The sequence below is a fragment of the Onychostruthus taczanowskii genome, unplaced genomic scaffold (genome assembly GCF_017590055.1).
Source record: "Onychostruthus taczanowskii isolate IOZ18803 unplaced genomic scaffold, ASM1759005v1 scaffold98, whole genome shotgun sequence".
NCBI lineage: Eukaryota > Metazoa > Chordata > Aves > Passeriformes > Passeridae > Onychostruthus > Onychostruthus taczanowskii.
Genome location: NW_024507879.1, coordinates 685,477 through 707,591, shown reverse-complemented (window position 1 = coordinate 707,591; position 22,115 = coordinate 685,477). Strand labels below are relative to the sequence as shown.

General features: G+C 43.4%; 1 protein-coding gene across 3 annotated transcripts in view; it reads left to right on the top strand.

The window, feature by feature from the left end:
• CTNNA3 (catenin alpha 3) overlaps positions 1-22,115 on the top strand; it is a 426,086-nt gene that overhangs the window by 385,535 nt on the left and 18,436 nt on the right. For all 3 annotated transcript variants that reach the window (XM_041427252.1, XM_041427251.1, XM_041427254.1), the window contains one exon: positions 18,292-18,397. In XM_041427252.1, the coding sequence (XP_041283186.1) occupies positions 18,292-18,397 (106 nt within the window). The remainder of the gene's footprint in view (positions 1-18,291; positions 18,398-22,115) is intronic.

Below are 22,115 nucleotides of genomic sequence, written 5' to 3'. Positions count from 1 at the left end.
ATCCCAGTTAATTTAGTGCTTCAAGGTTTCTGTACCGGAATATGCATGATTCTGTTTCTCTCTCTGGAGTGTCTTCATTACTGCTGCCTGCTCTGTTGATGCTGCTTTTCAAGTGGGCCAGTCAGAGGCAGCAGATGAGGATAACATGAATATTCTAGAAGTGATTTCCTTAAAGGGTTCTCAGTGCTTGTACAGGAAGGCAGGAGCTGCAGACACCAGATGCTGGACATCTGTTAGCAGGAACTGTGAGAGCTCAATGCTGTTACACCAAGGGTTTGGCATGGTGTGGGAAACACAGGATATGGCAGGAAGGAGCTGCTGCCAAGGAGTTACTGCTGCTGGAAGGGGCATTGCAAGCATCCAGTCAGTATTGCCTTTAATTTTGCATGGATGCCTGAAACATGTTGTTTGCATTTCCAAGTATTCGGGGCTATGCATGTGCAGGTCCTGTCCAGATTAATTGTTGCAGCCTACCATGTCACAAATGTTCTGTTGCCCACACAGGGTTGCAGCTTCCCTCTGCACATGCCATAACTTTGCTTTTGGGTCCAGCAGTTCAGTCTGGATTAGTAAGAGAGTCAATGAGTTACTTCTCTTTTTAAACTAGCTGTGGGATTTTTTTTAACTTGTTTTCTCAAAGGGCACTTCCAGACTTGTCTATCAGATTCTCTGAAAACCAGTTGTTGTCCACAATGGAGCAGGCTGAAGGCCCCAGGATGGCAAAGCTCTCTGGTGGTGTGTGGCTGGTGTTGGAGCAACAGTCCATTGGTGACTTGGGAATGCATTTCCCACATTCCCAAAGGAGAGGCACTCAGATGAGGTCTCCCCCAGCTTCTGACAGTAGGCAAACCAAACAGAAGGAGGGTGGGAGGAGGAATGATGATGGGGATGTCGTAGAGGGAAGTCCTCACTAAGTTACTCAGGGCCATTTTTCACATCTTTGCTGTCTCAGCAGCAGAAACCCTCAAGATTTTGTCAGGATTTCAGTGAACAAGCAGCTGTTGTACCTCATTCCTTGCCAAGGCTATAACTTATTACAGAAGTTCTCTTCAACTTGAAATCCTGTAGGCTTGAGGAAACAAGCTGCCGCTATAATTTTAGGCCTTTAAAAAAGTGTGGTTTAATACTGATGGAAAAATCAGATGAAGTGCTGTTTTTGTTCAAGACTACCACATTAATTTTTTGGGCATGTTTTATTCAACTGAAATGCTCCCTTCCCCCTTTACATCCTAGGAAATTTTGCCTACCATAATACAAGAAAAAAGTTTTATTCACTGGAGAGCCTGTGGCAAACATATTTTCAAATGCTTTGTCGTGACACAGCAAAGTGACAGTGACACAGATGCTGATGCCAAGTAACTTGCCTGGCTGAATTGTGTCAGTTGTGTTAATACAGTCTTCTGCAGAAACTATGTCCCTTCAGGAAAGTCTCCTGCCTTCTTTGTTGTTAAGAGGACCTTGAAGTACCTAATTAGTGTAATCAGAAAGGGCCTGTCTTGCTGAGGTTGCACCAAAACAGTAAGGAATGATCTCTGTAAGCCCCAAATTCTGGCTGCAGTGGGCAGACTCTCAACCAGGCCTTTCAGCAGGTGAGTTCTTGCATCACTGTGGGGAGGGAAATCCCTTCCTCACCCAAGTGTTCTGCAGCAGGAATGATGGATGCTCTCTATTGCCAGACTGTAGCAAATTCCTTATTCTTGAAATGGTGGAGAGGAAAGCAAAAGTGATGCAAGCTTTGAACAGCACTGTAAGACACAGGACTGCTTGCCAAAGGCTTATTCTACCTAACAGCACCCATATTAGTAATTTTTCTGAAGTTTCTGGGTTTTTTTGTTTTAGGTGGTTTTTTTTGGCATCAGTGATAGATTCCAGCCAGTGCCAATATTCTCCTGCCATATTGCCACTTGCCTTTCACCACTGTGTGGCTGCAAGAGAGCTTCCTCACTGCATTTGATGAGCAGACAGAAATGAAGACCTTGCATGTTTTAACTGCTCTTTTTTTGAACTCATATAGTACGTCAGTGCTTCTAACGCAGAACATTGTTAAAAATCTTTGTATGTGTATTATTTCTTGTCTTGGCACTGGAGATATGTTATTGTAGGAGAAACTCACCTACCCCCAGCATTTTTTAATTAAGTTTCATGGCTGCTGAGCAAATCCTGAAAATGGGACCCCTGAAGGCTTGGAAAAGAAAAAGGAAATACAAAGAACTGCAAATACATTATTTCAATTCTCCTGATGTTTATTCCAATTCTGTGGTAGTTTGGAGCCTGACTCATGATATTTGAGTGCTTTGGGGCTGACAATACAAATTTCATACACACAGTCTCCACGTAACACTGTTTATGTAAGCAGAGCCCACCATGAAAAATGGGGGAGATGTGGGAGGATGGAACATCATAACCCTTTTCCTTTGTCCTGCAGGGCTGTTGGTGACTCTGAGTCAACCATATCAATGAGAATTTGTTTGCTTACTGTTTTCCCCAAAGTGAGAGCAAGGCACATATCAAATTGATGAAGTACAAAGAAAATGCATTTCAGTCTAAGACTGTTCTTTGTCATTATGCAAAGTAGATCTTTTTATTCCGAAAGTAGTTTCCTCTTTGCATTTTACAGCCAGGTACTTTTTCCCTTTAGTGAACTTGCATTGAAGGGAACTTTTATCTGTACCTTCATGAGGGCTTAGAAATAAGAAGAGTTGGTGAGAGAATATGTCCACAGTGAGGGTGAGGCATCAGTAGTTAAGTGCTGGCATATTAGAAAAGGATATTAGGATCTTTAATTTAATAAGCCATCATTATTTATACAGTCTGAGAAGTCTTAAAACAGTGATGCTCAGCTGAAGCCAAACATTTCCATAATTAACTGAATTGTCTAATTGTCTAACTAAACTCTCTTACTACAAGCGGTCTGTAGTACTGTGACAAGAGGGGAGATTTTCTAATCCTGAGAGTTTGAAGTTTTGTTTAAGTTGCCGTATTAGAGGGAGTGTCTCTTTCATACAACATACTTATGATAAACACAACATGTTGTAACTATTGTACCCTGTTGTTGGAACCAAACTGCAAGTTAATGGTGCTTTTCACAGGCATAGCAGTAAAGCAGAATTTTTTTCAAAATGTTTTGATAATTGGTTCTGCACATATTCAGGAACTAGTGTGGTATTTGGAAGATAGATTACTGAGCCATTAGCAGTCTAGCAATATGATCTGATATCCATATTAATAAACATCTGTCCCAGTGACATAGCAGATGTGCTAGGTGCATTTATAACATAAAATGTACATTTTTTATGAGTACTTTGTTCTTTTTTTACTACAAAATGTTTTAATTATATTATCGATCATGCCATTAGTTTCAGTTTGCAACACTGAAAGTGTGCTTTTAAAAAAAAAAGAACAAATGGGGTGAGGACAGTTTTCTGAGAAATTCTAAAATACTCCTTTGCTAGTGGAATGAACTAATTTTGAAAGGTGAGTTTTGCTATCTTCTGCTACCAGCATCGAGCCTATCATTGCAGGTTTGGGAGCATTTTGGTTCTGGTGCTCCTGGTTTGATTCCTCAGTAGGCCCCTTAATTCCAATTGCTGCTAAGTTTATAATGAATGGTGTGCAGAGGGCTCAGCTTCATCACTCCCCTTGAGAAATGTCCCAGTCTGGCAAAAATTGCCATTGTTTTCTGGAGATGAAAACTTGATAAATGCAGGTATCATAGTAGTATAAGATATGTAGTTTAACTACCAGAAAAGTCCCTAACTCCAAAAAATTCTTCCATTCCCATCCAGAACTTCATCCAATTTAAAAAGCATTTATCACAGTTACAAAATCTTTTATAATTGTAGTTTTTTCCTTTGCAAAACACAAGATGGGCACTCTGAAATACAGTTTTCCCATAATGTAATATCCCTTTAGCCAAATACATATTTTTAAGCAAAAATGTTAGCGGTTTACTAGTAGTTCAGGTACGTTTTTTAATCAGACATTAGTATTAACTTGTATTTTTCCGGGGGTTTTTTGAAGACTGATTCCTTTGTTGTGACATTCTGGTTACTTAAATTATAATTATACCACTGGGAGGTCTTGTTCTTCAAGTAGCATTGAGAAGCTGTTGGTGAACAGCTTGTGGGCACCAGTGTTGGGAGACAGGGTTGTTAAGAGCCTGTGTGCACTGCTCAGGGAGCTGGCAAAGGCAGCCAGGAGCACGGGCTGTGCCAGGGCTGCCAGGCTTGAGGAAGAGTCCCTGGGATTGTTCCACGGCTGTGACCAACCCTGCAGGCCAGGGTACTGCAGACAGCAAGGGCTGCCCTGGAGAAGGGCAGGCAGCATTTGCAGAGGCTCCCTGGCACCGCTTCAGGTGCCCGGGACAGATGTGGCCGTAGCCTGGCCTCCCTTCTAGCCTGTGACACTACTGCTGTTCAGCACTTCTGCCCCTTCTCCCCATTTTCTGCCCCATCTAGGAATACAAGTATCTTTTTCCCCAAAACGACTGCTTCTGAGGACCTGTGGGTAGAGGAGCCTCTCAGACCTCTGCTTCACTTGGGAAGATACTTTTTGTTGTCAGTTCTTGCAGAGGTGTCCCCAGTGACTGCAGTCTGGCAATTCAATCACCTTGGTGGGAAGGTAGAATGGGTTTGGGCTTTCGTGATTAGAAATTAAATGCCTGGAGACACGACCAGTGTGGAGTCTTGAGCCTCAAAAATACCCACCTTCCCCCCAAGTAATCCAAACAGCACAACTTTTTGGATGGTTTTTTGAAATTTTTTAATTACTGTGGTTGAAGAGATAGCCAAGGGGAATGAAAAAAATTGAGATAAGAAGGGTTCAGAGTTAAAACTGCGTTATTGATCCAGCTCTTAGCTTAGTTGTCTTAAAAGCTCTCTCAGCAGCAATGTTCACACCCTCAGCTCTGTGCCTGTGTCAGGTTTCCCAGTGTTTCCAGTTTGCTTGGCTGGTATTGAAATCTAGATACAGGGTCTTTGCTTGCAGGATGGGCTCCATATAGAGGGTTACCCCACAGGCTGTGTTATTCTCTTGCTGTAAAACTCATGTGGTGGTTAATGATGTGGCATCTGAGAGCTAACTGAAAATAATTAATCTACTTTCATGTGCAGTTTCTCCTGTCAGGTGATCAGTGGGATTGTGGTCAGTTGGATTAGGGGAGAAAACAGATCAAAAGTGTAAACTGCAAAAAGACAACTTGGTCATAGAGCACATAAAAATGCACAGTTATAGCTTTTTTGGTGTGTCCAACAGCTGACCCTGCGTTACTGAATCAGAGCTCTCCTGTTGTGACTCTTGTTCATGGCAGTCTTTCTGGAGTTCATGAGAAAGAGCTCTCTGAACTCTGAGTTTGGGTTTTTCAATGTTTATTTTTGGATAATCAGTTTACTGTCATCTTTGTTAGTTGTTGAAAAATCTAAAAAACGTTTAGAAGTCAGTTCTTCAATGTCTACGTTTTCTTTTGCAACCATCCATTTTTTTCCGTGGGTAAGTAAAGTGCACCATTGTGTTTTCATCTGGGTTGGTGATGATGTAATCAGGATTCTTTACAACTCCCTGTCCAGGGGGTAGTTGGCACCTTCAGCCATTAGCTTGGACTTTCTGAATTCAGATGCTTATGCATCTGCCAGAGTACCTAATGGTCTTCAAGTAGCTTGTGTTTTTAAATTGTGTGGATATGTTTTGTGTTAGTTCATTTTCTGCATCCAGAAATGTTCTTACCTGCTTGAGGCTGGGGAAAAGTGCTCTCTACTCATTTGTACATGCCATTAAACAAGTGAGGTCAGGTCCTACCACGTGCTCCATCCCTGCTGTGTTCTCAGGGTGGATCTGATGTTTTAGAGAACATGTTGCTGCATTCCTTTGATTACACGTGTTGTCCCTTGTGGCCTTTGCATCCATAGGCAAGGGACGGCCTTGGGACAGCGGCCGTAAGCGCAGGGACAAAGCTGCTGGCCAAAGACAGCCCCGCTGCCTCTCCGTAGCCAGGGGATCTGTGAGTTTGGCTCCTGAGCAGCAGTGCAGGGGGTAGGCACAGGCTGTGGGGGACCACGGGCCAGCTGAGGGACACAGGGATGTCCCGGGAGGTCTCACATCCACCTGAGAATGCTGCTGGGGGGGCACTGGCACTGGAGAGGCCTGAGACTGGTTTAGAGAGGTGATTTCCCCCAAGAGCATGGCCCTGGGCCAGGCCCCTGTAACTCAGTTTTGCTGCTCAGTTCATGAGTGTCTGTGCTCTGATGGGAAATTCCAAAAGGTAATGTCTTCTGTTAATGTCATTTTTTAAAATGACATAATTGAGGAATAAATACCCTAAAAAAAAGATACTACAGCAGTCATAACGCCATAAACTCTACCTTTCAGGATTCACTGAGTTAAAGTTGCTGAACAGGCCTTGCTGCAGGACATGCTCTGAAAGGATAAGGAGGTAGTGTGGGTGTAGATGTGGTTGGATTCTTTGAAAGAAAAGACATTAATAGTGATATTCAAGACAATCTATTTGCTTCTCGTTATTGGAGAACTGAAAAGATACACTCTAAAAAGCAAGGAGAATGTTTCATTTCTTAAAGATTACAGCATAGCCAGAGGATTTTAGAAGACATTATTGACTTCTGTTAGAGGCATTGCTCTATTTTTGCCCTGTACCACTCACACCCCTACTTTGTCTCATTAGTATCCCTCCCATGGCATTTTTTCTCCTTCCACGCCCTTAAGACTTGCTTTTTCCTAGAGCAGGTTATAACTCCTGTTGAAAATTCAGCACACTTTGTCTCATTAGTATCCCTCCCATGGCATTTTTTCTCCTTCCACGCCCTTAAGACTTACTTTTTCTAGAGCAGGTTATAACTTCTGTTGAAAATTCAGCACGTGGCCCACAGGAGTGAGAAGCAGGGGGGACTCTGCAGATTCCTTGGAGCTGGCTGGGCTGTAGTTCACCTGGGTGCTTTGGGAGGATGCAGATGTGTGCAGCTGCAGTTGGTCAACTGGAAATATCCTGCACACAGCCAAACACCCCTCTGCCTGCTGTGCCAGCTTTGCAGCAGACAGCTGGGATGCTCCTGCAGCCAGGCTGGCAGTGCCCAGGGGTACCAGGGCAGTCCTGGCCTGCTGGGCAAGGACAAGCCTTGATGTGTCCTTTGCACTGTCCCCTCCCGGCCCAGCCCAGCTCAGAGTGCAGGGCAGCCCTGCATTCAAAGCCTAGTGTGTGCTTACAAGTTTAGTGTTCCTTGTTCAGGACCCAGTCGCTGCTGCTCAGAGTTCAGAAATTCCTGAAACACAGTCTGTGAGGCTCTTAGGTGGTTTCCTGTATTAGAGAGGTTAAAATCTCCAGGTAATTCATGGTCATGACAGAAAAAAATGGGAGAATGCAGATTGATGAGGCAAATAGCAGAGACTTCTCCTGCAGTCACTGAAACAGTAACTGTGGGTATGTAACATAGTGATTAAAATGACAGGCAGCCCCATGAAAGTCTGTGACTGGTAAGGTCTGCTGCCCTTAGCGACTGGAAATGGAAGTGTCCTTTGAAAAGCTGGATCTGGAAGCAGAAGGAGATGGAGAAGCATCTGAGGGATAATGAGAGTAAAAAGAGGTGAGATGCATACACAGTTAATGCTTGGTTGAGATGGCCGAACACTTGAGATGTTGTGGTGCTCCCTCACTTTGCAGTAGTTAGTGGTGTTGGTGTGTGGCTGTGAGAAGCACATCATAGGAAATCTGGGGAGACAGTTCTGGTGGCATAGCAAATAGTGGCTGGGAAATTGCAGACTGGGAAACCAGTTTCTACAGCTGTTAATAATGTCCTCTGGAACTAAACTTGAGCTTCATGGATGCCATCTACCTACAAAAGGCACAATCAGATTTATCCAGGTGCACTGTCTTGTACAAACCACTGCTTTTATTATAACTTAATCTTTTTTTAACAAACTAGTACCAAACGTAGAAGTATTCCTATGTTTATATGTGCTCACAGAGCTGAAAATGCAAGACATGCCATACTTTGATTTGTGCACACAGATGGACACCCCTGGATGTTTGGAATTCTCTTGCAGTCTTTGGTAAGATGCATCATCAAAGTCCAGTTTATACCCAGCTGAGACAAGCTGCAGGACAGCAGCTTCCTCTCTTTCCACTTTTTTCATCACTACAGGCTTTTGGCATTCCTTTTTTATTTTTATTTTTTTAGTTCAGTGTAAAATCCACTGATTAAATAGTTTAGCAACAGCAATAAGCTTTGTAAAGTCCTTTTTATCTGTAGATCACATGAGAATTTGATAATGTTATTTTTTATATATAGATAAAAGTATTTCATTGTGTGATGTTCTGTTTGTTTATTTAATATATGTGCCTCCTGCAGCTGGTCTCAACGGGACAGAAATTACACATTTTCATTTACACATTTCATCGTGGTTGCAAGAGAACTGCAAATGTCTTCGAGAAGATGTGGACTTTGGGATCTAGAAGTGGAGGGAAAGGTTGTCTGTGTGTGTGCACAAGTGTAAGTGTGGGAAGATGGCACAATTCTTTGATTTTCATCTCTATAAATAGTGTATGTAAACAGCCACACACTGCTGTGTTTGGTTGCTGCACACATGAATATTCAGTGCATCAGAGTCAGATCTGTACCCACATACCCTTTTGATGCTTTGCTTCCCACTGTTCTGTTGTTGCTGTGATAAGTTTTGTCAGAATTCTTATTTAACAACTTACAGTCAGAATTTCAGCTGCTTTTCTGCCTCCCAGGCTGCAGGTACAGCTTCTCTCCTGACATACCTGCCTCTGTTCCCACCTAACTGCTGCTTTGTGTTCTCTTCCGTATTATTTTAAGAGGCAGTTCCAAATTTTGAAGCATCCCTGATCGGTAACATTATTATCAGCAACTATTCAAGTAGTATCAGCATTTTTCCCTCTGAATTATATCAGGATTTCTGAGTTCCACAAGTGATATGATCAGGATGGTACAGCAGTGCTCTGCTATATGGGACTGTATTCTGAAGCAGGAATTCCTTTCTGGTTTTATGCTTTTTAAAACGGGGACCAGAATACTTCTAGTGACAGTCATTATGCAGTGCTCACCTTTGACCATGCAGCCAAGTTTGCAGTGCCTGGATTGCTCTAACAAAGATTATTCAGCTGACAAAATAGTATGGGAGTGTAGAAATACTCCTGTTTGTCCTTGTCATGTTTAAATAGCTGGATTGTGACTTCATTTATCCAAGCAGAGAGGAAGAAAACTCAGGGATTGTTGGGAAAAGGTTCCTTCGGTGTTATATATCCTCAAATACATTGTCCAAGCAGTGCTACAGACGAAGGGCATTGTGCTTGTCATGGTGCAGTCCTGCTGTCTGTTACAGGTGAGAGAGGGCTCTGGGAAAAAGCATGGGGAGGTCAGGAGCAGAACTAGTGAGGATGGACCTGAGGGCTGTACAGACAGAGAGCCAGGACCACGTCCTTGGAAGCAGCTGGGGGGGATTGGGAGGCAGGGCTCTGCTGCTTGGTGGCCCACAAATCCCTGCTCCATGGGTGTGGCACTGGAGATGAGCTACAGGGTCTTCCAGGTGCTTTGTGAAGTCACCACAGCACTCAGGCTTTCCTCAGAGACCACAAGTGATCTTGGTTTTATTGAGATTTAGGGAATTTTGGACATGGCCATCAGAATTGAAATTGATAATCACTGACGGTCTTTGAAAAAATCTGCTTCTGTATTGTACAAAATGCTGAGAAAATTTTGGTAGCTGTATTTCGGTCTTGGATTGCACAGTACAGCAAGTAAGAGAAACAAAAACAAATTATTGGGTCCCTCGTAGAGTAAAGCCTTCTAAATAATAGCTTGGCTTTATTTTGTAGAGCTGGTGAAAGGACAGGGCTTGGGGAAAGAAGGATGACCCAGATAAGAAAACTACCAATGTGAGATCAACAGTGAGTATCTAGATAGCAGAGCAGAAAAAGAATCATAGAACTTGTAGAAAGTTGTATTGATCTAAAAAAATTGCTGTAAATAACAGTAATTTTCAATTCCCATTTCACTGCCTCAGAGGTGTAAAGCCTTTAACTAATCCCATGGATTTTTGCACTGGTCTTCATTTTCACTATTTCTTTGGCCAGAATTGCATTATAATTCTGCCTTGGAGAAAGGGAGAGTCTGGAAGTACAGCTCCCAGGAACAGGGTGGCCCCTTGGACAGGACAGGTCCCTGTGGGACAGGACCTGGAGGTGGGCAGGATGTCACTGCTGCCAGACCTCGTTCTGTGCGAGTGCCACAACCCTGCTGTGCCCAGCACCAGTGACTGCTGCTGGCCAGGAGGAGCCCTAGTGCCTGTTCTGGAATAAGCTGAAGCACAGGAGCAAACCCAAACCTCATCCATTCTGTTGGCACTCAGTCTTCTCTTTCCTAAACAAAGTCTTACATCTTCCCAGGAATTCTTCTACAGAGACCTTGTTACTGTAAAAAAGACGAGAAGTGTTTATTTCTCCTCTGTATTGTAATTTGTCTGTATTTCCCATTACCTCTTCTTCATGCTAGTGCTGATTCCTGATGGATTTGTGATCCGCTGAAACTCAGTGCTTCTTACTGTCCTGTTGTGTAGGGACTGACTCTCCATGTGTATTTCTGTGTTTGATTTTCCTACCTGAGGGTATCTTTTTTTATTGCATCTACTTCTTCTTCCAGCTTATCTCAGGTAATTCTTAATTCCAAATCTGGCCTCCTAGCCTATTTCCTTCTTCTTTGACATCAGTATCAAATGTAAGTTCATTAAGCGTTCTCTTTATTCCCTTCACTCAAGCCATGAATAAAGAACTGAGCAGCTCCAACACCAAGGCAGACCCCAGAAAAACCAGGTTGCTTCTCTTCTGCCCTCCATTGTGGCAGCAGCCCTTTGATAATCAGTCCCTCTTGCAGTGTGCTCTTCCAAGTTTGGAATCTCCTTAGCAATGGCTTCATCATTTTCTATGTATGGTTTAGGCAGATCATGAAAATGCAACAGGAGAAGGTTTCAGACCCTGCCTGAAGATACATGGTATTTACAGCTTCTAATCTTTCCAGAAGCCATTAAATGCTTCTTTTCCATTAGTTGGACAATATTTATGCTTGAAAAATCATCTGGGCTGTTGCTCATATCTGTTAAATTCTGCCTGCTTTTTGTCTGTTCGATTTCATATTGATAGGATTTATTTGCCCTCAGCAGACACCATTTGGAACTGGGGCAGCTGCTCTGCTGGCATTGCTGCCAAGAGGTTTGGAAGGGCACCAGGTCAGGGGCTGGCTTCTGCACAGTCAAAAAGGTACCAACCCAGAACAGCCTTCAAAAACTTTTTTACTTTACAAAATACTTTTCTTTATAAAATATTCAGGTTGGGTTTGTGTGTATCACCCTGCTCTTGCTGTACAAAGCCAGTGCTTTTGGACCTCCTCTCCCTTACTCCTCTTGGAGGGAGATGCAGACCCCATGTATTACCAGTGCAGGAGGGCAGCAAGGAAGAGAAACTCCTGTATTAAACCCATTTTCACTTACAGAACAGACAGATACATATATATGCTGTATTCACATTGCCTGGAACTCCACTGTCCCATTCTTGGGTCTGTAGAAACCAGATATTTTTGTAAATCTTAAATTCCTTTACTCACAAAAGGTATTTCTATCTTCATAAAGGTCCTAAATACTATTTATTGCAATGAGTTTATGGTTGTTTACTTCGTGCCTTTGAATGTTTTTTTTTCACTGTGCCCTTTTCTCATCTGACTACACTTTCATTTTGTATTACATTAATTTTGTTAAGGAATAGACCTGCTTCAGCCATTTCACCTGTAAATGTTGAGTGGGGGTTTGGCCTGAATTCAGTTACTTTGTTTTACCAGCATTAAGAGTTCTTCTCTTGTAATTTCAAAACCTGTACACCCAGACAGAGACAGAAAATGCACAATAGGAAAATCTTTCTTGCTCTTGTGTCTACAGCTGTAACAAACTGGCAGAGGTCAGCTCTGAGATCCACCTGTACAATCTCCAATTACCTTTTCCCCACGTGGATTTCCTGAGGAGCTCTGCTGCCTCCTGTTTGTGTAGATGCAACTGATAGAGATATGCAACCATGTGTAATAAAAGGGGTTTTTGTTTATAGCCATGATTCTAAAAAGTGTAATTTTTCCTCCTTGAACACCAAGCCCTTCACAGATTTCACCTAAAATTCTGCATGTTCAGCTGGGAGGGGCAGGCAAAGTGACCAGCAGGAGAAAAGGATCATGATTCTAAAAAGTGTAATTTTTCCTCCTTGAACACCAAGCCCTTCACAGATTTCACCTAAAAACTCTGCATGTTCAGCTGGGAGGGACAGGCAAAGTGACCTGCAGGAGAAAAGGATTAGATTTCACCTAAAATTCTGCATGTTCAGCTGGGAGGGGCAGGCAAAGTGACCAGCAGGAGAAAAGGATCGACTCAGTAAGTTTGTAATGAGCATTTGTAATGAGTCAGGTGTGAATCCTGCTTTCTTGTCCCTGCTCTCAGGACCGCACACAATCGCTGGGTTAATAAAACAAAAAAACTTCAGAGCAGATCACAGAATACGGATCAGCACATGAGACTGGAATCCAGATTTCCTACCATGCCAGTACTAAAGCGCTTTGCAGAGCAGCAGTGGGAAGCAGAAGAAAGAAGAAACAAAAAACACACAGTGTGTTTGGGGAAGAGATGCAGGAGGTACAAATGGTACCTTGGAATGTGGGGACAACTGAATTAACTAACCACAATAGTGTCTATAAAAGGTAATCATTATTTGTAGGAGTATCTTTCTGTGAGTAAAGAAATGGCTGTATCTGATACAATTGCACAGCAGTGAAAGTAATGCACTTTCCTCAGGACAAACGTGTACCTGAAGTAACACTTCCATCACCTGGACAGGAGCTCTGACCTTCCTCCTCTCAGGAAGTGTCCCAGTCTACTCCCACCCCCAAGGAGCCCTTGCCAGCACTCGGCCTCCTTCAGCCCTAACAGATGGTCCAGACTGGGGCTGCTCAGGCGGACACTGGCCTACCTTTGGCCAGGTTTGAACAGCTTTGCTCAGGTTTGAACAGCAAGAGAGAGATGCTGCTGGGTTAGGACTGGTTTGCAGTTGTGCCTCCTCTGCAGTGCCCTGGCAAACTTGCAGTGGCAGCTGTCAGGACCTGCTGAGCTGGACGCCGGCCTGATGGCAGAATGGTCAGAGCCTGGAGCTCAGGGCCGGAGAGTGGCCGTGACCACGGGGGCTGTGGCTGGAGCTGAGGGTGAAGCTGAATCACACCGTGGGGTGCTGTGAAATGTGTCCCTGTGTTGGGGTGTGAGGGGGGAGTTCCTCAGCCACTGCTCACTGCAGCTCCCTCTGCCTGCTTCTGATGCAGGGCGAGTGTGGAGCATTTGCTGGGGGCAGGGGGGAAGCGCACAGTGTGGAGGGGGAAGCCACCAGCTTTGCTTGCAGACAGAAGAATTTCTCTTCCTGAAAAAGATGATGGCAAAAACCGTTTTGAAGTAGAAGTTTTCATTACTGCAAGAATTAAGAGTATCACTGCTTTTCAGAGTGAAATTCCAATGTGAAGGAGAACAGAAAATGATGCCCCATACTGATGCCTGCAGATCGATGTGGTTAAGTTTAGGCAGACAGGGATGGAGCTGCTCTCGGTTGTCCTGGCTTGGAGCAAGAACGATGAGATTTGAGAGGCTTCAGGCTCTCTTGCACAATTACCCAAAACCCTTGGTGTTGTACTAATTAACACAGTCCAACTTCTTTCTTCCTGTCATTGTACCTTTCAAGAAACACTGAGGTGGGTTTTTTCTTCCTATACCTTTGTGGAGATACTCCAAACAGCTTTCTTTGTACATAATCCATTTTCTTTCTTGTTAGACTTAGCTGAATGTCTCTCTATATATTATTTATGGCCTACTCCCAGTTTTGTTGTTGTTTGTAGCTGATTTGAGCTCTAATAAAATCCATCACTACCTTGGGGAGATATAATTGCTTGCATGTATAGTACTTCATGTCTTGTCTTTTTTTTTCAATTGCCTTGAATGTATTATCAGCTTGCTCAACCTGTAAGGCTTTATGCTTGGAAATAGTGAGGTGTGAGGAAAATACATGTATTAGATCTTCCATGCAGTGAATCCAGGATCTACTGTTGTAGGTTATGAACTCAATGAAATCACTGGGGACGAATGTCAGTAACTGAGTGTGTGAGGAGAAGTTTGGCCTTAAACATTGAAGACTGGAAGCAGGGAAGGAACAGTAAGATTAAAGCTGACTTGAAAAAAAAATGAAATATGACACAGTTTCCATAGCAGAGAAATTAGAATTTTTTTAGGGGAAGAGGTAGAAGACTCCACAAAGGAAAAATTTTGAGATCTGTTGACCAGCAGATGGTACTTGGTGGAAAGGTTTTTTTTCTGCTTCTTTCTTGAACAGCAGTAGGTGCATGAGCTATTGCACGCAGGTCTGCACTATCCACTGTGATTTGGGATGCTTCAGCATGTAGTGGAGGAGGATCAGGGAATAGGTCTGTAGGAGGAAAGGGATGCTGTTACAGTGATACAGAGAAAGACCTAAATATCTGGAAAAGCATTCCAGAGAGTGAGATGGATAGCTCAGGGAAACATTGCCTTTCAAGCAAAGTGTTTTTTCATACTTTAAACTTACCAGAAAAAAATGCAAGTGCATATAAAACTGGTAGGAAGCTGTGCTGTGGCTAGGGAAAACAACCTAGATGATTTAATGGACTTTATGTGTCTCTAACATCTGGATTCAGGGAGTTAATCTGAGTTAGTGGCATTCTGAATCTCCTGAGTTTGTGCTAAATCAGAAGAAGTGGGAATTCACGAAGTGCACAGCTGCACTGGTATCATTTGAAGGCAACATGCATTGAGCCAGGCAGTTATTCACCAAAAGCCATGGAACTCCTTTGCTGAATTTCAAACAATAAAATCCCAGGACTGCAGAGCCCTGAGCAGAGGATGGAGCAGTCCCACCCTCAAGCAGGCGCTGGCTGCTCTCGCCCACTGGCAGTGGTGCCACAGCCCGAGGCTGTTCCTTCAGAAGGGCAGCTCTGAACCCCCTCCCCACCAACCACAGCCCTGGAGCCCCTCAAGGGCTCTCCTGTGGCATTCACATTCTCTGAAAAAATCCCTTCACCCAGGATTTTTCTCCTGGGAAGCTGAGAGGCCTCAGAGAAAAGGAAAACAATTCTTATCTCATTTGCTTCTCCTGGGTTGTGCTCATGTGTGGAATGTGTTTGGAGATTGTTTACCCACAGGTGATTGTTTCATTGGATTCTGCTGTGAGTTGTTTTGACTCATTGGCCAATTGGGGCCAAGCAGTGTTAGGACTCTAGAGAGAGTCATGAGTTTCATTATTATCTTTTTAGCATTCAGTAAGTATCCTTTCTGTATTCTTCAGTATAGTATAATACAGTAATACAGTATAATAAAGTGATGTTAGCCTTCTGAGAACATGGAGTCAGATGCATCATTGCTGCCTTCGTCGGGGCATCCCTGCGAATGCAATACTGTCCGTGTGTCCCACAGCCTCTCTTGCTCCTCATTCCTCCTTTGCCCCACTCCAAAGTTCCAGGTTGTTGTGGGTGTAAACCCTTCTGTCTCTCCTTATGTTTATGACATGTAATCATCCTTTTTGCACAGCTTCCCACTGTGTCCAAGCTTCCTTCATGCAAACCCTCACAGAGCTGCAGCCATACCCAAACAGGGAAAGCTGCAGGAAAGCTTTGTGTGGGCTTTTACTGGGGTGTGTACCTTGGTGTGCTGTCTGCTGTTCCCACAGCAGCTCTGCCTCAGGGACTCCTCTGCAGACTGATGGCTGAAACCACCCCTCTGGCTTCATACAGGAATGCTATGGGGACTCTCTAATCAGATTACTTATGTCCAGATTACTTAGTGTTTGCAGTTGAACTAGCCTCCTGTTGTGGGTTTTGTGGTTTTTCTCTCAGTTTCTTCCATTTGGCCAGTGATTCAGCAGATCTGGTGTATTTTCCCAAGTATTCTTTTCAGAGTACTCAGAATTTCCCAGCATCGTAAACTGAGACTAACGGCTTATTATGCTATACCCTAAGGCAGCTAAGCCTGTGCTTTTTTTCAAAGGCTCTGGATTTTACATGAAGGTAAAAAAAGGAGCACAGACAGTTCTTGGTTGTGTAGCAAAGGAGCTTTCTTTGCGCCGGTACCTTAACGTTGTGGGGTTTCAGCACCTTTTAGTGCAAGGCTGAGGCATTCCTAGGTATTTAACATTCATTTCAAGACTGTGCTGTGGCTGAAAGCTCAGAGGCATCACACCTCACATTTCTTAGGGGTTGTAGTGGAGAACGTGACCCATTGGTGCACTAGGTGCCCCGTGGGGCAGAAATCTCCAGAACAGTCATTGCTGAGTGCTCCTCTAGTGGCTCTGAGGGTGGCCATCTCTGTGGTGAAAAATAATACTTCATTTTTATTTGTCTGAAGTAAATTTTTGGGTGGAATTGTTTCATTCTCATTAGATCTCTGAGGCTACAAGGAAATTCCAGGTTTAATTGGAGAACTTTACCCTCAAAGCCAGCTTCAAATGTCAGCAAAGCTGCTGCAGGTACAAGAGCTACCTAAGCAGAAATGGCTTGAACTGTTCATGCCATCTCTCCTTTGCTGGCTGTTTTAATCCTGGGTTGTGTTCATCTTTGATATTGTTTGTCTGGTCCTGGGTAGGACCTTGCCAGGAGGGTGCTGGGCTGCTGGTAGTTTGTAGAGCAGCTAGAGGATGTGCTGTGCTTGCCTGACAAACCTCTGGCCTTTGGAACTGCTGCAGTGCAAATACCAATGAACCAGTGGCCTGGAATGGAGGGAAGGGTCAGTAAGGCACACAAAAGAATTGGGCCTAAGGATTCATAGGGAAAAGACCAGGAAAGGCAAATAAAGGGTATGGGTGAGGGCTCAAGTACTTAATCCTAGATACAGGGGATTGCATTTGCAAATTCATTCCCTACATACACTATAATTCTTCTATAAACTGATCAATTTGCCAAGTAGGTGTACCATAACAAGAGGATGTCTTTCTGTGGAACAGTGATGTGTAAAATACTGGATTCTAGGTTGTTCCAAATGCGGGCTTCCAAAATTGAGAATAAGGAACTGTAATTAATAAAGTATGCTTTCCCCCAAGAACTGGTAGTTCTTTGCTGAGCAATATGATTAATCAAGAAGAGATCTGTCATCTTGTGTTGTCACCACTGTCATTTCCTGACAGGTCCATAATATAATATTTTTAGGTGAAATTATTTTTTTTCTGAAATGTTCTTTGCATATAAAACAATACTGACTTGGATGAAAAGGGTCTTTTCATTTGAACAAAGAGTTACATTAAAATTTTTCATGTTGTCTACTTCCTTTGTCCAGTGCAGAACTTGTAAATTCATTTGGGGCCTTTGGAAATGAAATACTTAGTAAAACTAGAAGTATTCCTCTCAAAGATGTTGGAAGGCAAAGCTGAGTTCAGCAGCATTGCTCACTTTATACATGCATGAAGTACAATTAAGTGTTGATTTTAGTTTAGGTGAAGTGTTTCAGCATTAAAGAGGCTGAGGCTCAAGCAAATGTGAAGAGAAGGGTGGTCATACTTCCTGCCTTAAGTAGTCATTTTTTATTTCTTAGTTCTTAGAAACATTCTCCTGTAATCCAAGCAGCTTTTTGGGCTTGGGAGGAGGGCATACAGAAAGTGTCTGACTTTTTGGCAGACTGTTCACAAGAATTTGGCTGTTTTTCTAGACTGAAATTCTGAAGAAATTCTGTAATTGTTTGGGAAGTATTTTTCTGATATGGCATATCTGTGTTCTGAGTGGCACGTGTAAGCTGATTTGCAGCCCTGTTCATACATCTCTGTACGTGGGTGCACCAGTTACATTTTTAAAATCCCAACTAAACCAATCTCATTATTTTTCTGACCAGACATCCGTAATGGCTCTCAGAATACACTGAGCTGAAGTTCCTTGGAACATATTACTAGAAAATTCATGGAATGGAAAAAGAACTTCATGTAGCTCTGGGAATAGCAAACTGCCTAAGAAATTACTTAAAATCAGGATTTGGCATGGGTTGTACTTTCAATATGAAGAAACTGTAACACCTTTCTGGTGCTTCTGCATCCTGGTGATGCCAAACAATACAGATTTGTGGGACATGAAAACAGTGGGGGGGGGGGATTTAATTACTGTCACTTGTGTATGGATTATTGCTTTGTTCACTTGAGCTCTTCTGCACCTAGTTTGCACAGCTGTGATTTATTCTGTGTTTCCTCTGAAGGGGAAGAGGCCCACTGAAGCACACGTCTGATGTCATCAACGCCGCCAAGGTGATCTCGGAGTCAGGCTCGCGCATGGACGTCCTGGCGCGGCTCATCGCTGAGCAGGTGAGCTCGCTCTGCAGGAGCCCTGCCCTGCTCAGCCACACTCACCCCAACACCTGCCAGGAGTGCTGCACGAGTGCCTGGGACACACATCCTCTGTGGGTTCTCTTCTCCGTGTGTAGCAGTGGCCTGTTCATGCACACCCTGAAATGGATGTGCACATACATCACACGTGTCTAGGTACTCACATCCATCTGCACATGCATTTGTACTTGTGTGAATATTTGTGAGCTCCCTTAAGCTATGAATGCAACATTTTAGACATTCATATATATGAACATGTATATAGATACACATGTAAAATATATATTCACAGCTGCTTTAATATTTATTTATTTCTTATTAACGTATTAAGGTATATGTCAGTATATAAATAAATATGTCATTAAATAAATAAGTAAATATGTAAGTATATAATAGTTGTATAAAAAGCTGTTGTCCTGTTTTAACCCAACTGGCAACTGAGTACAATGCAGCTGCTTGGTCACCTACTCCTGAACTGGAAAAAAGGGAAACCTCATGGGTTGCTATAAAAAGTTTAATAATTTAAATATAATAGTAGTAGTAGTAGTAGTACTAACATTGATGCTGAAAGACAGGGGGAGAGAGGACTGAGACCAGAGGGAAAGAAGTGATGCCCAGCACAATTTCCCAGCATGTGCTGACCGATGCCCAGCCTGTCCCTGAGCAGCAATCAGCCCTTTCCAGGTGAGTCCCCATGCTGGCCATGACACTCCATGGAACTGGTATGGAAGAACCTTTGGCCAGGTCACATCACTGTCCTGGCCGTGCTCCCCCTGTACTGCTCACTGGCAGAGGGTGGGAGACTGAAAGGTCCTTGTGTGCCACCTTCATTCCCACTCTTAATCCAGCAGAGCACGGAGCCAGCCACTGTGGAGAGCATGAGCTCTGTGCCAGGCAAAGCCAGGCCAGCTGTGCAGGCAGCAGTGCAGAGGTGCAGGCTTGTCCTCTCCTGACTGACCTGGGTAAATTACCCAGCAGCAATGCAGCTGCTCCACATGAGCTGTGGGAACACAGGATGGAGGCACTGGCACAGAGCTCTGCTGCTCTGGGCAGGTGCTTGGTCTCAGCACTAGCTTAGGAAGGACAGACTTGTCTGGCTCCAGAATGGTTTGTTCTCCACCCTCTGCAGAGTTACAGAATCCATGCTTTTGCTATACCTTCCTTCTCTGCTCCCTACCCCTAACACTGGCTGTTTTCACCTCTGCTAATCTGCAGCTTGAAGGTGATTTTTGCATTTCATTTTTATTTATAGTTAGTTTAAGTAACTCTTATGAGTTACTTATCACCATGAAATGCCAAGTGTTAGAGCTGGAAGGTGTGCTTTATTTCTGTTGAATTTTTAGATCATCAGATGGTTCAACCTCCCACCAGAAGAGCCCAGCAGGAGCAGGGTAACTCAGCAGCCTGCCTAGGGGAGCTGCAGTGGCACAGGAGCACCCCTGCAGCCTCCTCACCAGGCTGGCTGGGTGTCCTTAGGGCTGTACAACACCAGCAGAGGAGTGCAGGTGTCACGCCTGAAGCATTTCTTCCTTTGTGGCTGCCTTTCAGGTCCAGGGCAGCACAGGACAGTCACTGTTTCCACACCCTCACATGCCTTCTCTTTTCCCTTCACTTTTTATTTTCATATTCAGTGCTTGCTTTCCTACTGTCTAGGAAACAACACCAGTCTGTCAGTGGTTGTCAGGTGTCTTTCTGAATGCCAGATAACAAAGAATTTCTATTTTGCATCTATACAGTTGTGCTCAGATTTGTAGAAAAAATAGGTAAAATGTCTGAATTCCCCAATTCCTGATCTTGACACACTTCCTTCCAGCACTGGGCAACAGCTGCTTTCAAGATTTTATCTATTACAGATTAAAATTCAAACCTGTCACTGACTCACTGCAGAAAGCAATGAGATAGCAAAGATGAGTATGAGTCATAAATTCTTGCTGGTTTTAGGACAGGGAATCCACTCTCACTGAAATATCATTTCTTCTATGAAAGAAAGATTTCAGCTGTATTAGTACAATGACTCCAGACTAGAAATATGAGCAAATCAGTGTGAGGAGAAAGTATTCATGAACCACTAGTGGTGATAATTCGTGAGTCCCTTCAGAGCTGCTAGGAGGTGTAATGACATAATTCAGGTTATTGTAACCCATTTACTGTGTTCACTCCAGCTCCTTGCCTTTGTCCTCGCTCACAGCTGGCACGTGGGAGCCACCTGACCCCTGGGATTTGTTCTGTGCATCTGAAGGTCACTCCTTACTTACAGGTGTTGCTTGGATTTTAGATGCAGTTTTACATTACATTGTATGCATTAAAACAAGAAAAATCCAAACACAAATCAAAAGATGAACCAAGGCAGCCCTTTCAGTTATGGTGAACACAATTGCAAGTATTGCTAGATAGTTGTGTCAAATTTAGTAAAAAAGAGAATCTTGCTTTATTCCTCCTATTACAGATATTCTTAGTACTCTCATTCCTTGCATGGCTATAGAGCTTTTAACTTCTGTTAAAAGAAGGTTTAAAAGCTTTTTTGTTTGGCTGTGCAAAGTTGTCCTTTAACTTAGAAAGCTCTTTTCTCATTGTGGTGGGTTTTTTTTTAATCTCAAAGGTATTTTCAAATTCCATTTCTCAGCTGTTGTTTTGCTAGGTTTCCTATGCCCTGCACTCTTGGGGTCTTAAAATAAAATAAACTTTACATTCCTCTGGGCTACCAAATAACTGTGCTTTGAATTTGGGCCAAACAGGATAAGCCATTCAGGAATTTGGTACCCAGAGTCAAACATAAGTGCCAGTAGTGCTTTCCTGAGCAGCATTGGGACTTTTTAGTGGAGTATTTCACATGTTGTTTTTTACTAACAACTAAATTCTGTAGCATTTCTATTATGTAAAAAAAAGGATCTGTATGATTTTTATAGCTCCCCGTTGCTGTGTTTGAAGGGAAGGCATACAGTGTGGTACAATTAGCAGAACTCAGCTGTATTTCAGTCCACAGTCACAAGCACTTCCAGGATGGCTCAGACTAACAAGGGTGCAAATCCTCACAGTTACAGCATCAACAGCAACCTATGCACATGAATCACAAGTGCATTATAAATTCATTGTCAGGAGACGTTCCCTTTTGTCAGAAGATTTTTGTTCTTTGTCCCTTCTGTCAGAAAACTTTTGCTGCTTAATGTGACCTGGAAGCCCCAAGATAATGAAGGCAGTGAGTACCTCACCCTGGATTGATGGAATACGCTGAAGAGTGAGGTCTGCATTAAGAGCCTCCTCTGTGTTGCACCATGAGGCTCCCAGTCAGGCAGGCTCTGGCTGGGGTCACTCGGAGTGCTGCTTGTCAGAACTAATACAATGGTCAGTGACACACTCTGTAATCCCTCTGGGTGACAGAACCCCACTGGTGGAGCAGCAAAGCTGCCTCCTGTCTGTGCCCAGCACACATTTATAGTAGGTGCTGTGTGATTATCCCCAGTGTTGATCCCCATGAAGACAGATTTGGATTCTGTAGAGAAATGCTTTGGCCTTTGTTAGCAAGTGGATGAAGTGAGAACAAAGCAAACTCCCAGTGGTCTGTGGGCAGGAGCTCCTGTGCAACTGCTGTGCCACTGCCTTTCTCACTTGGATGGTGAATGCTGGTTTCAGTCTGGTTGTAATCACTACATTATTTTAATTTCTCACATTGTTTGGATGTGTGGTGGATATTCTGTTG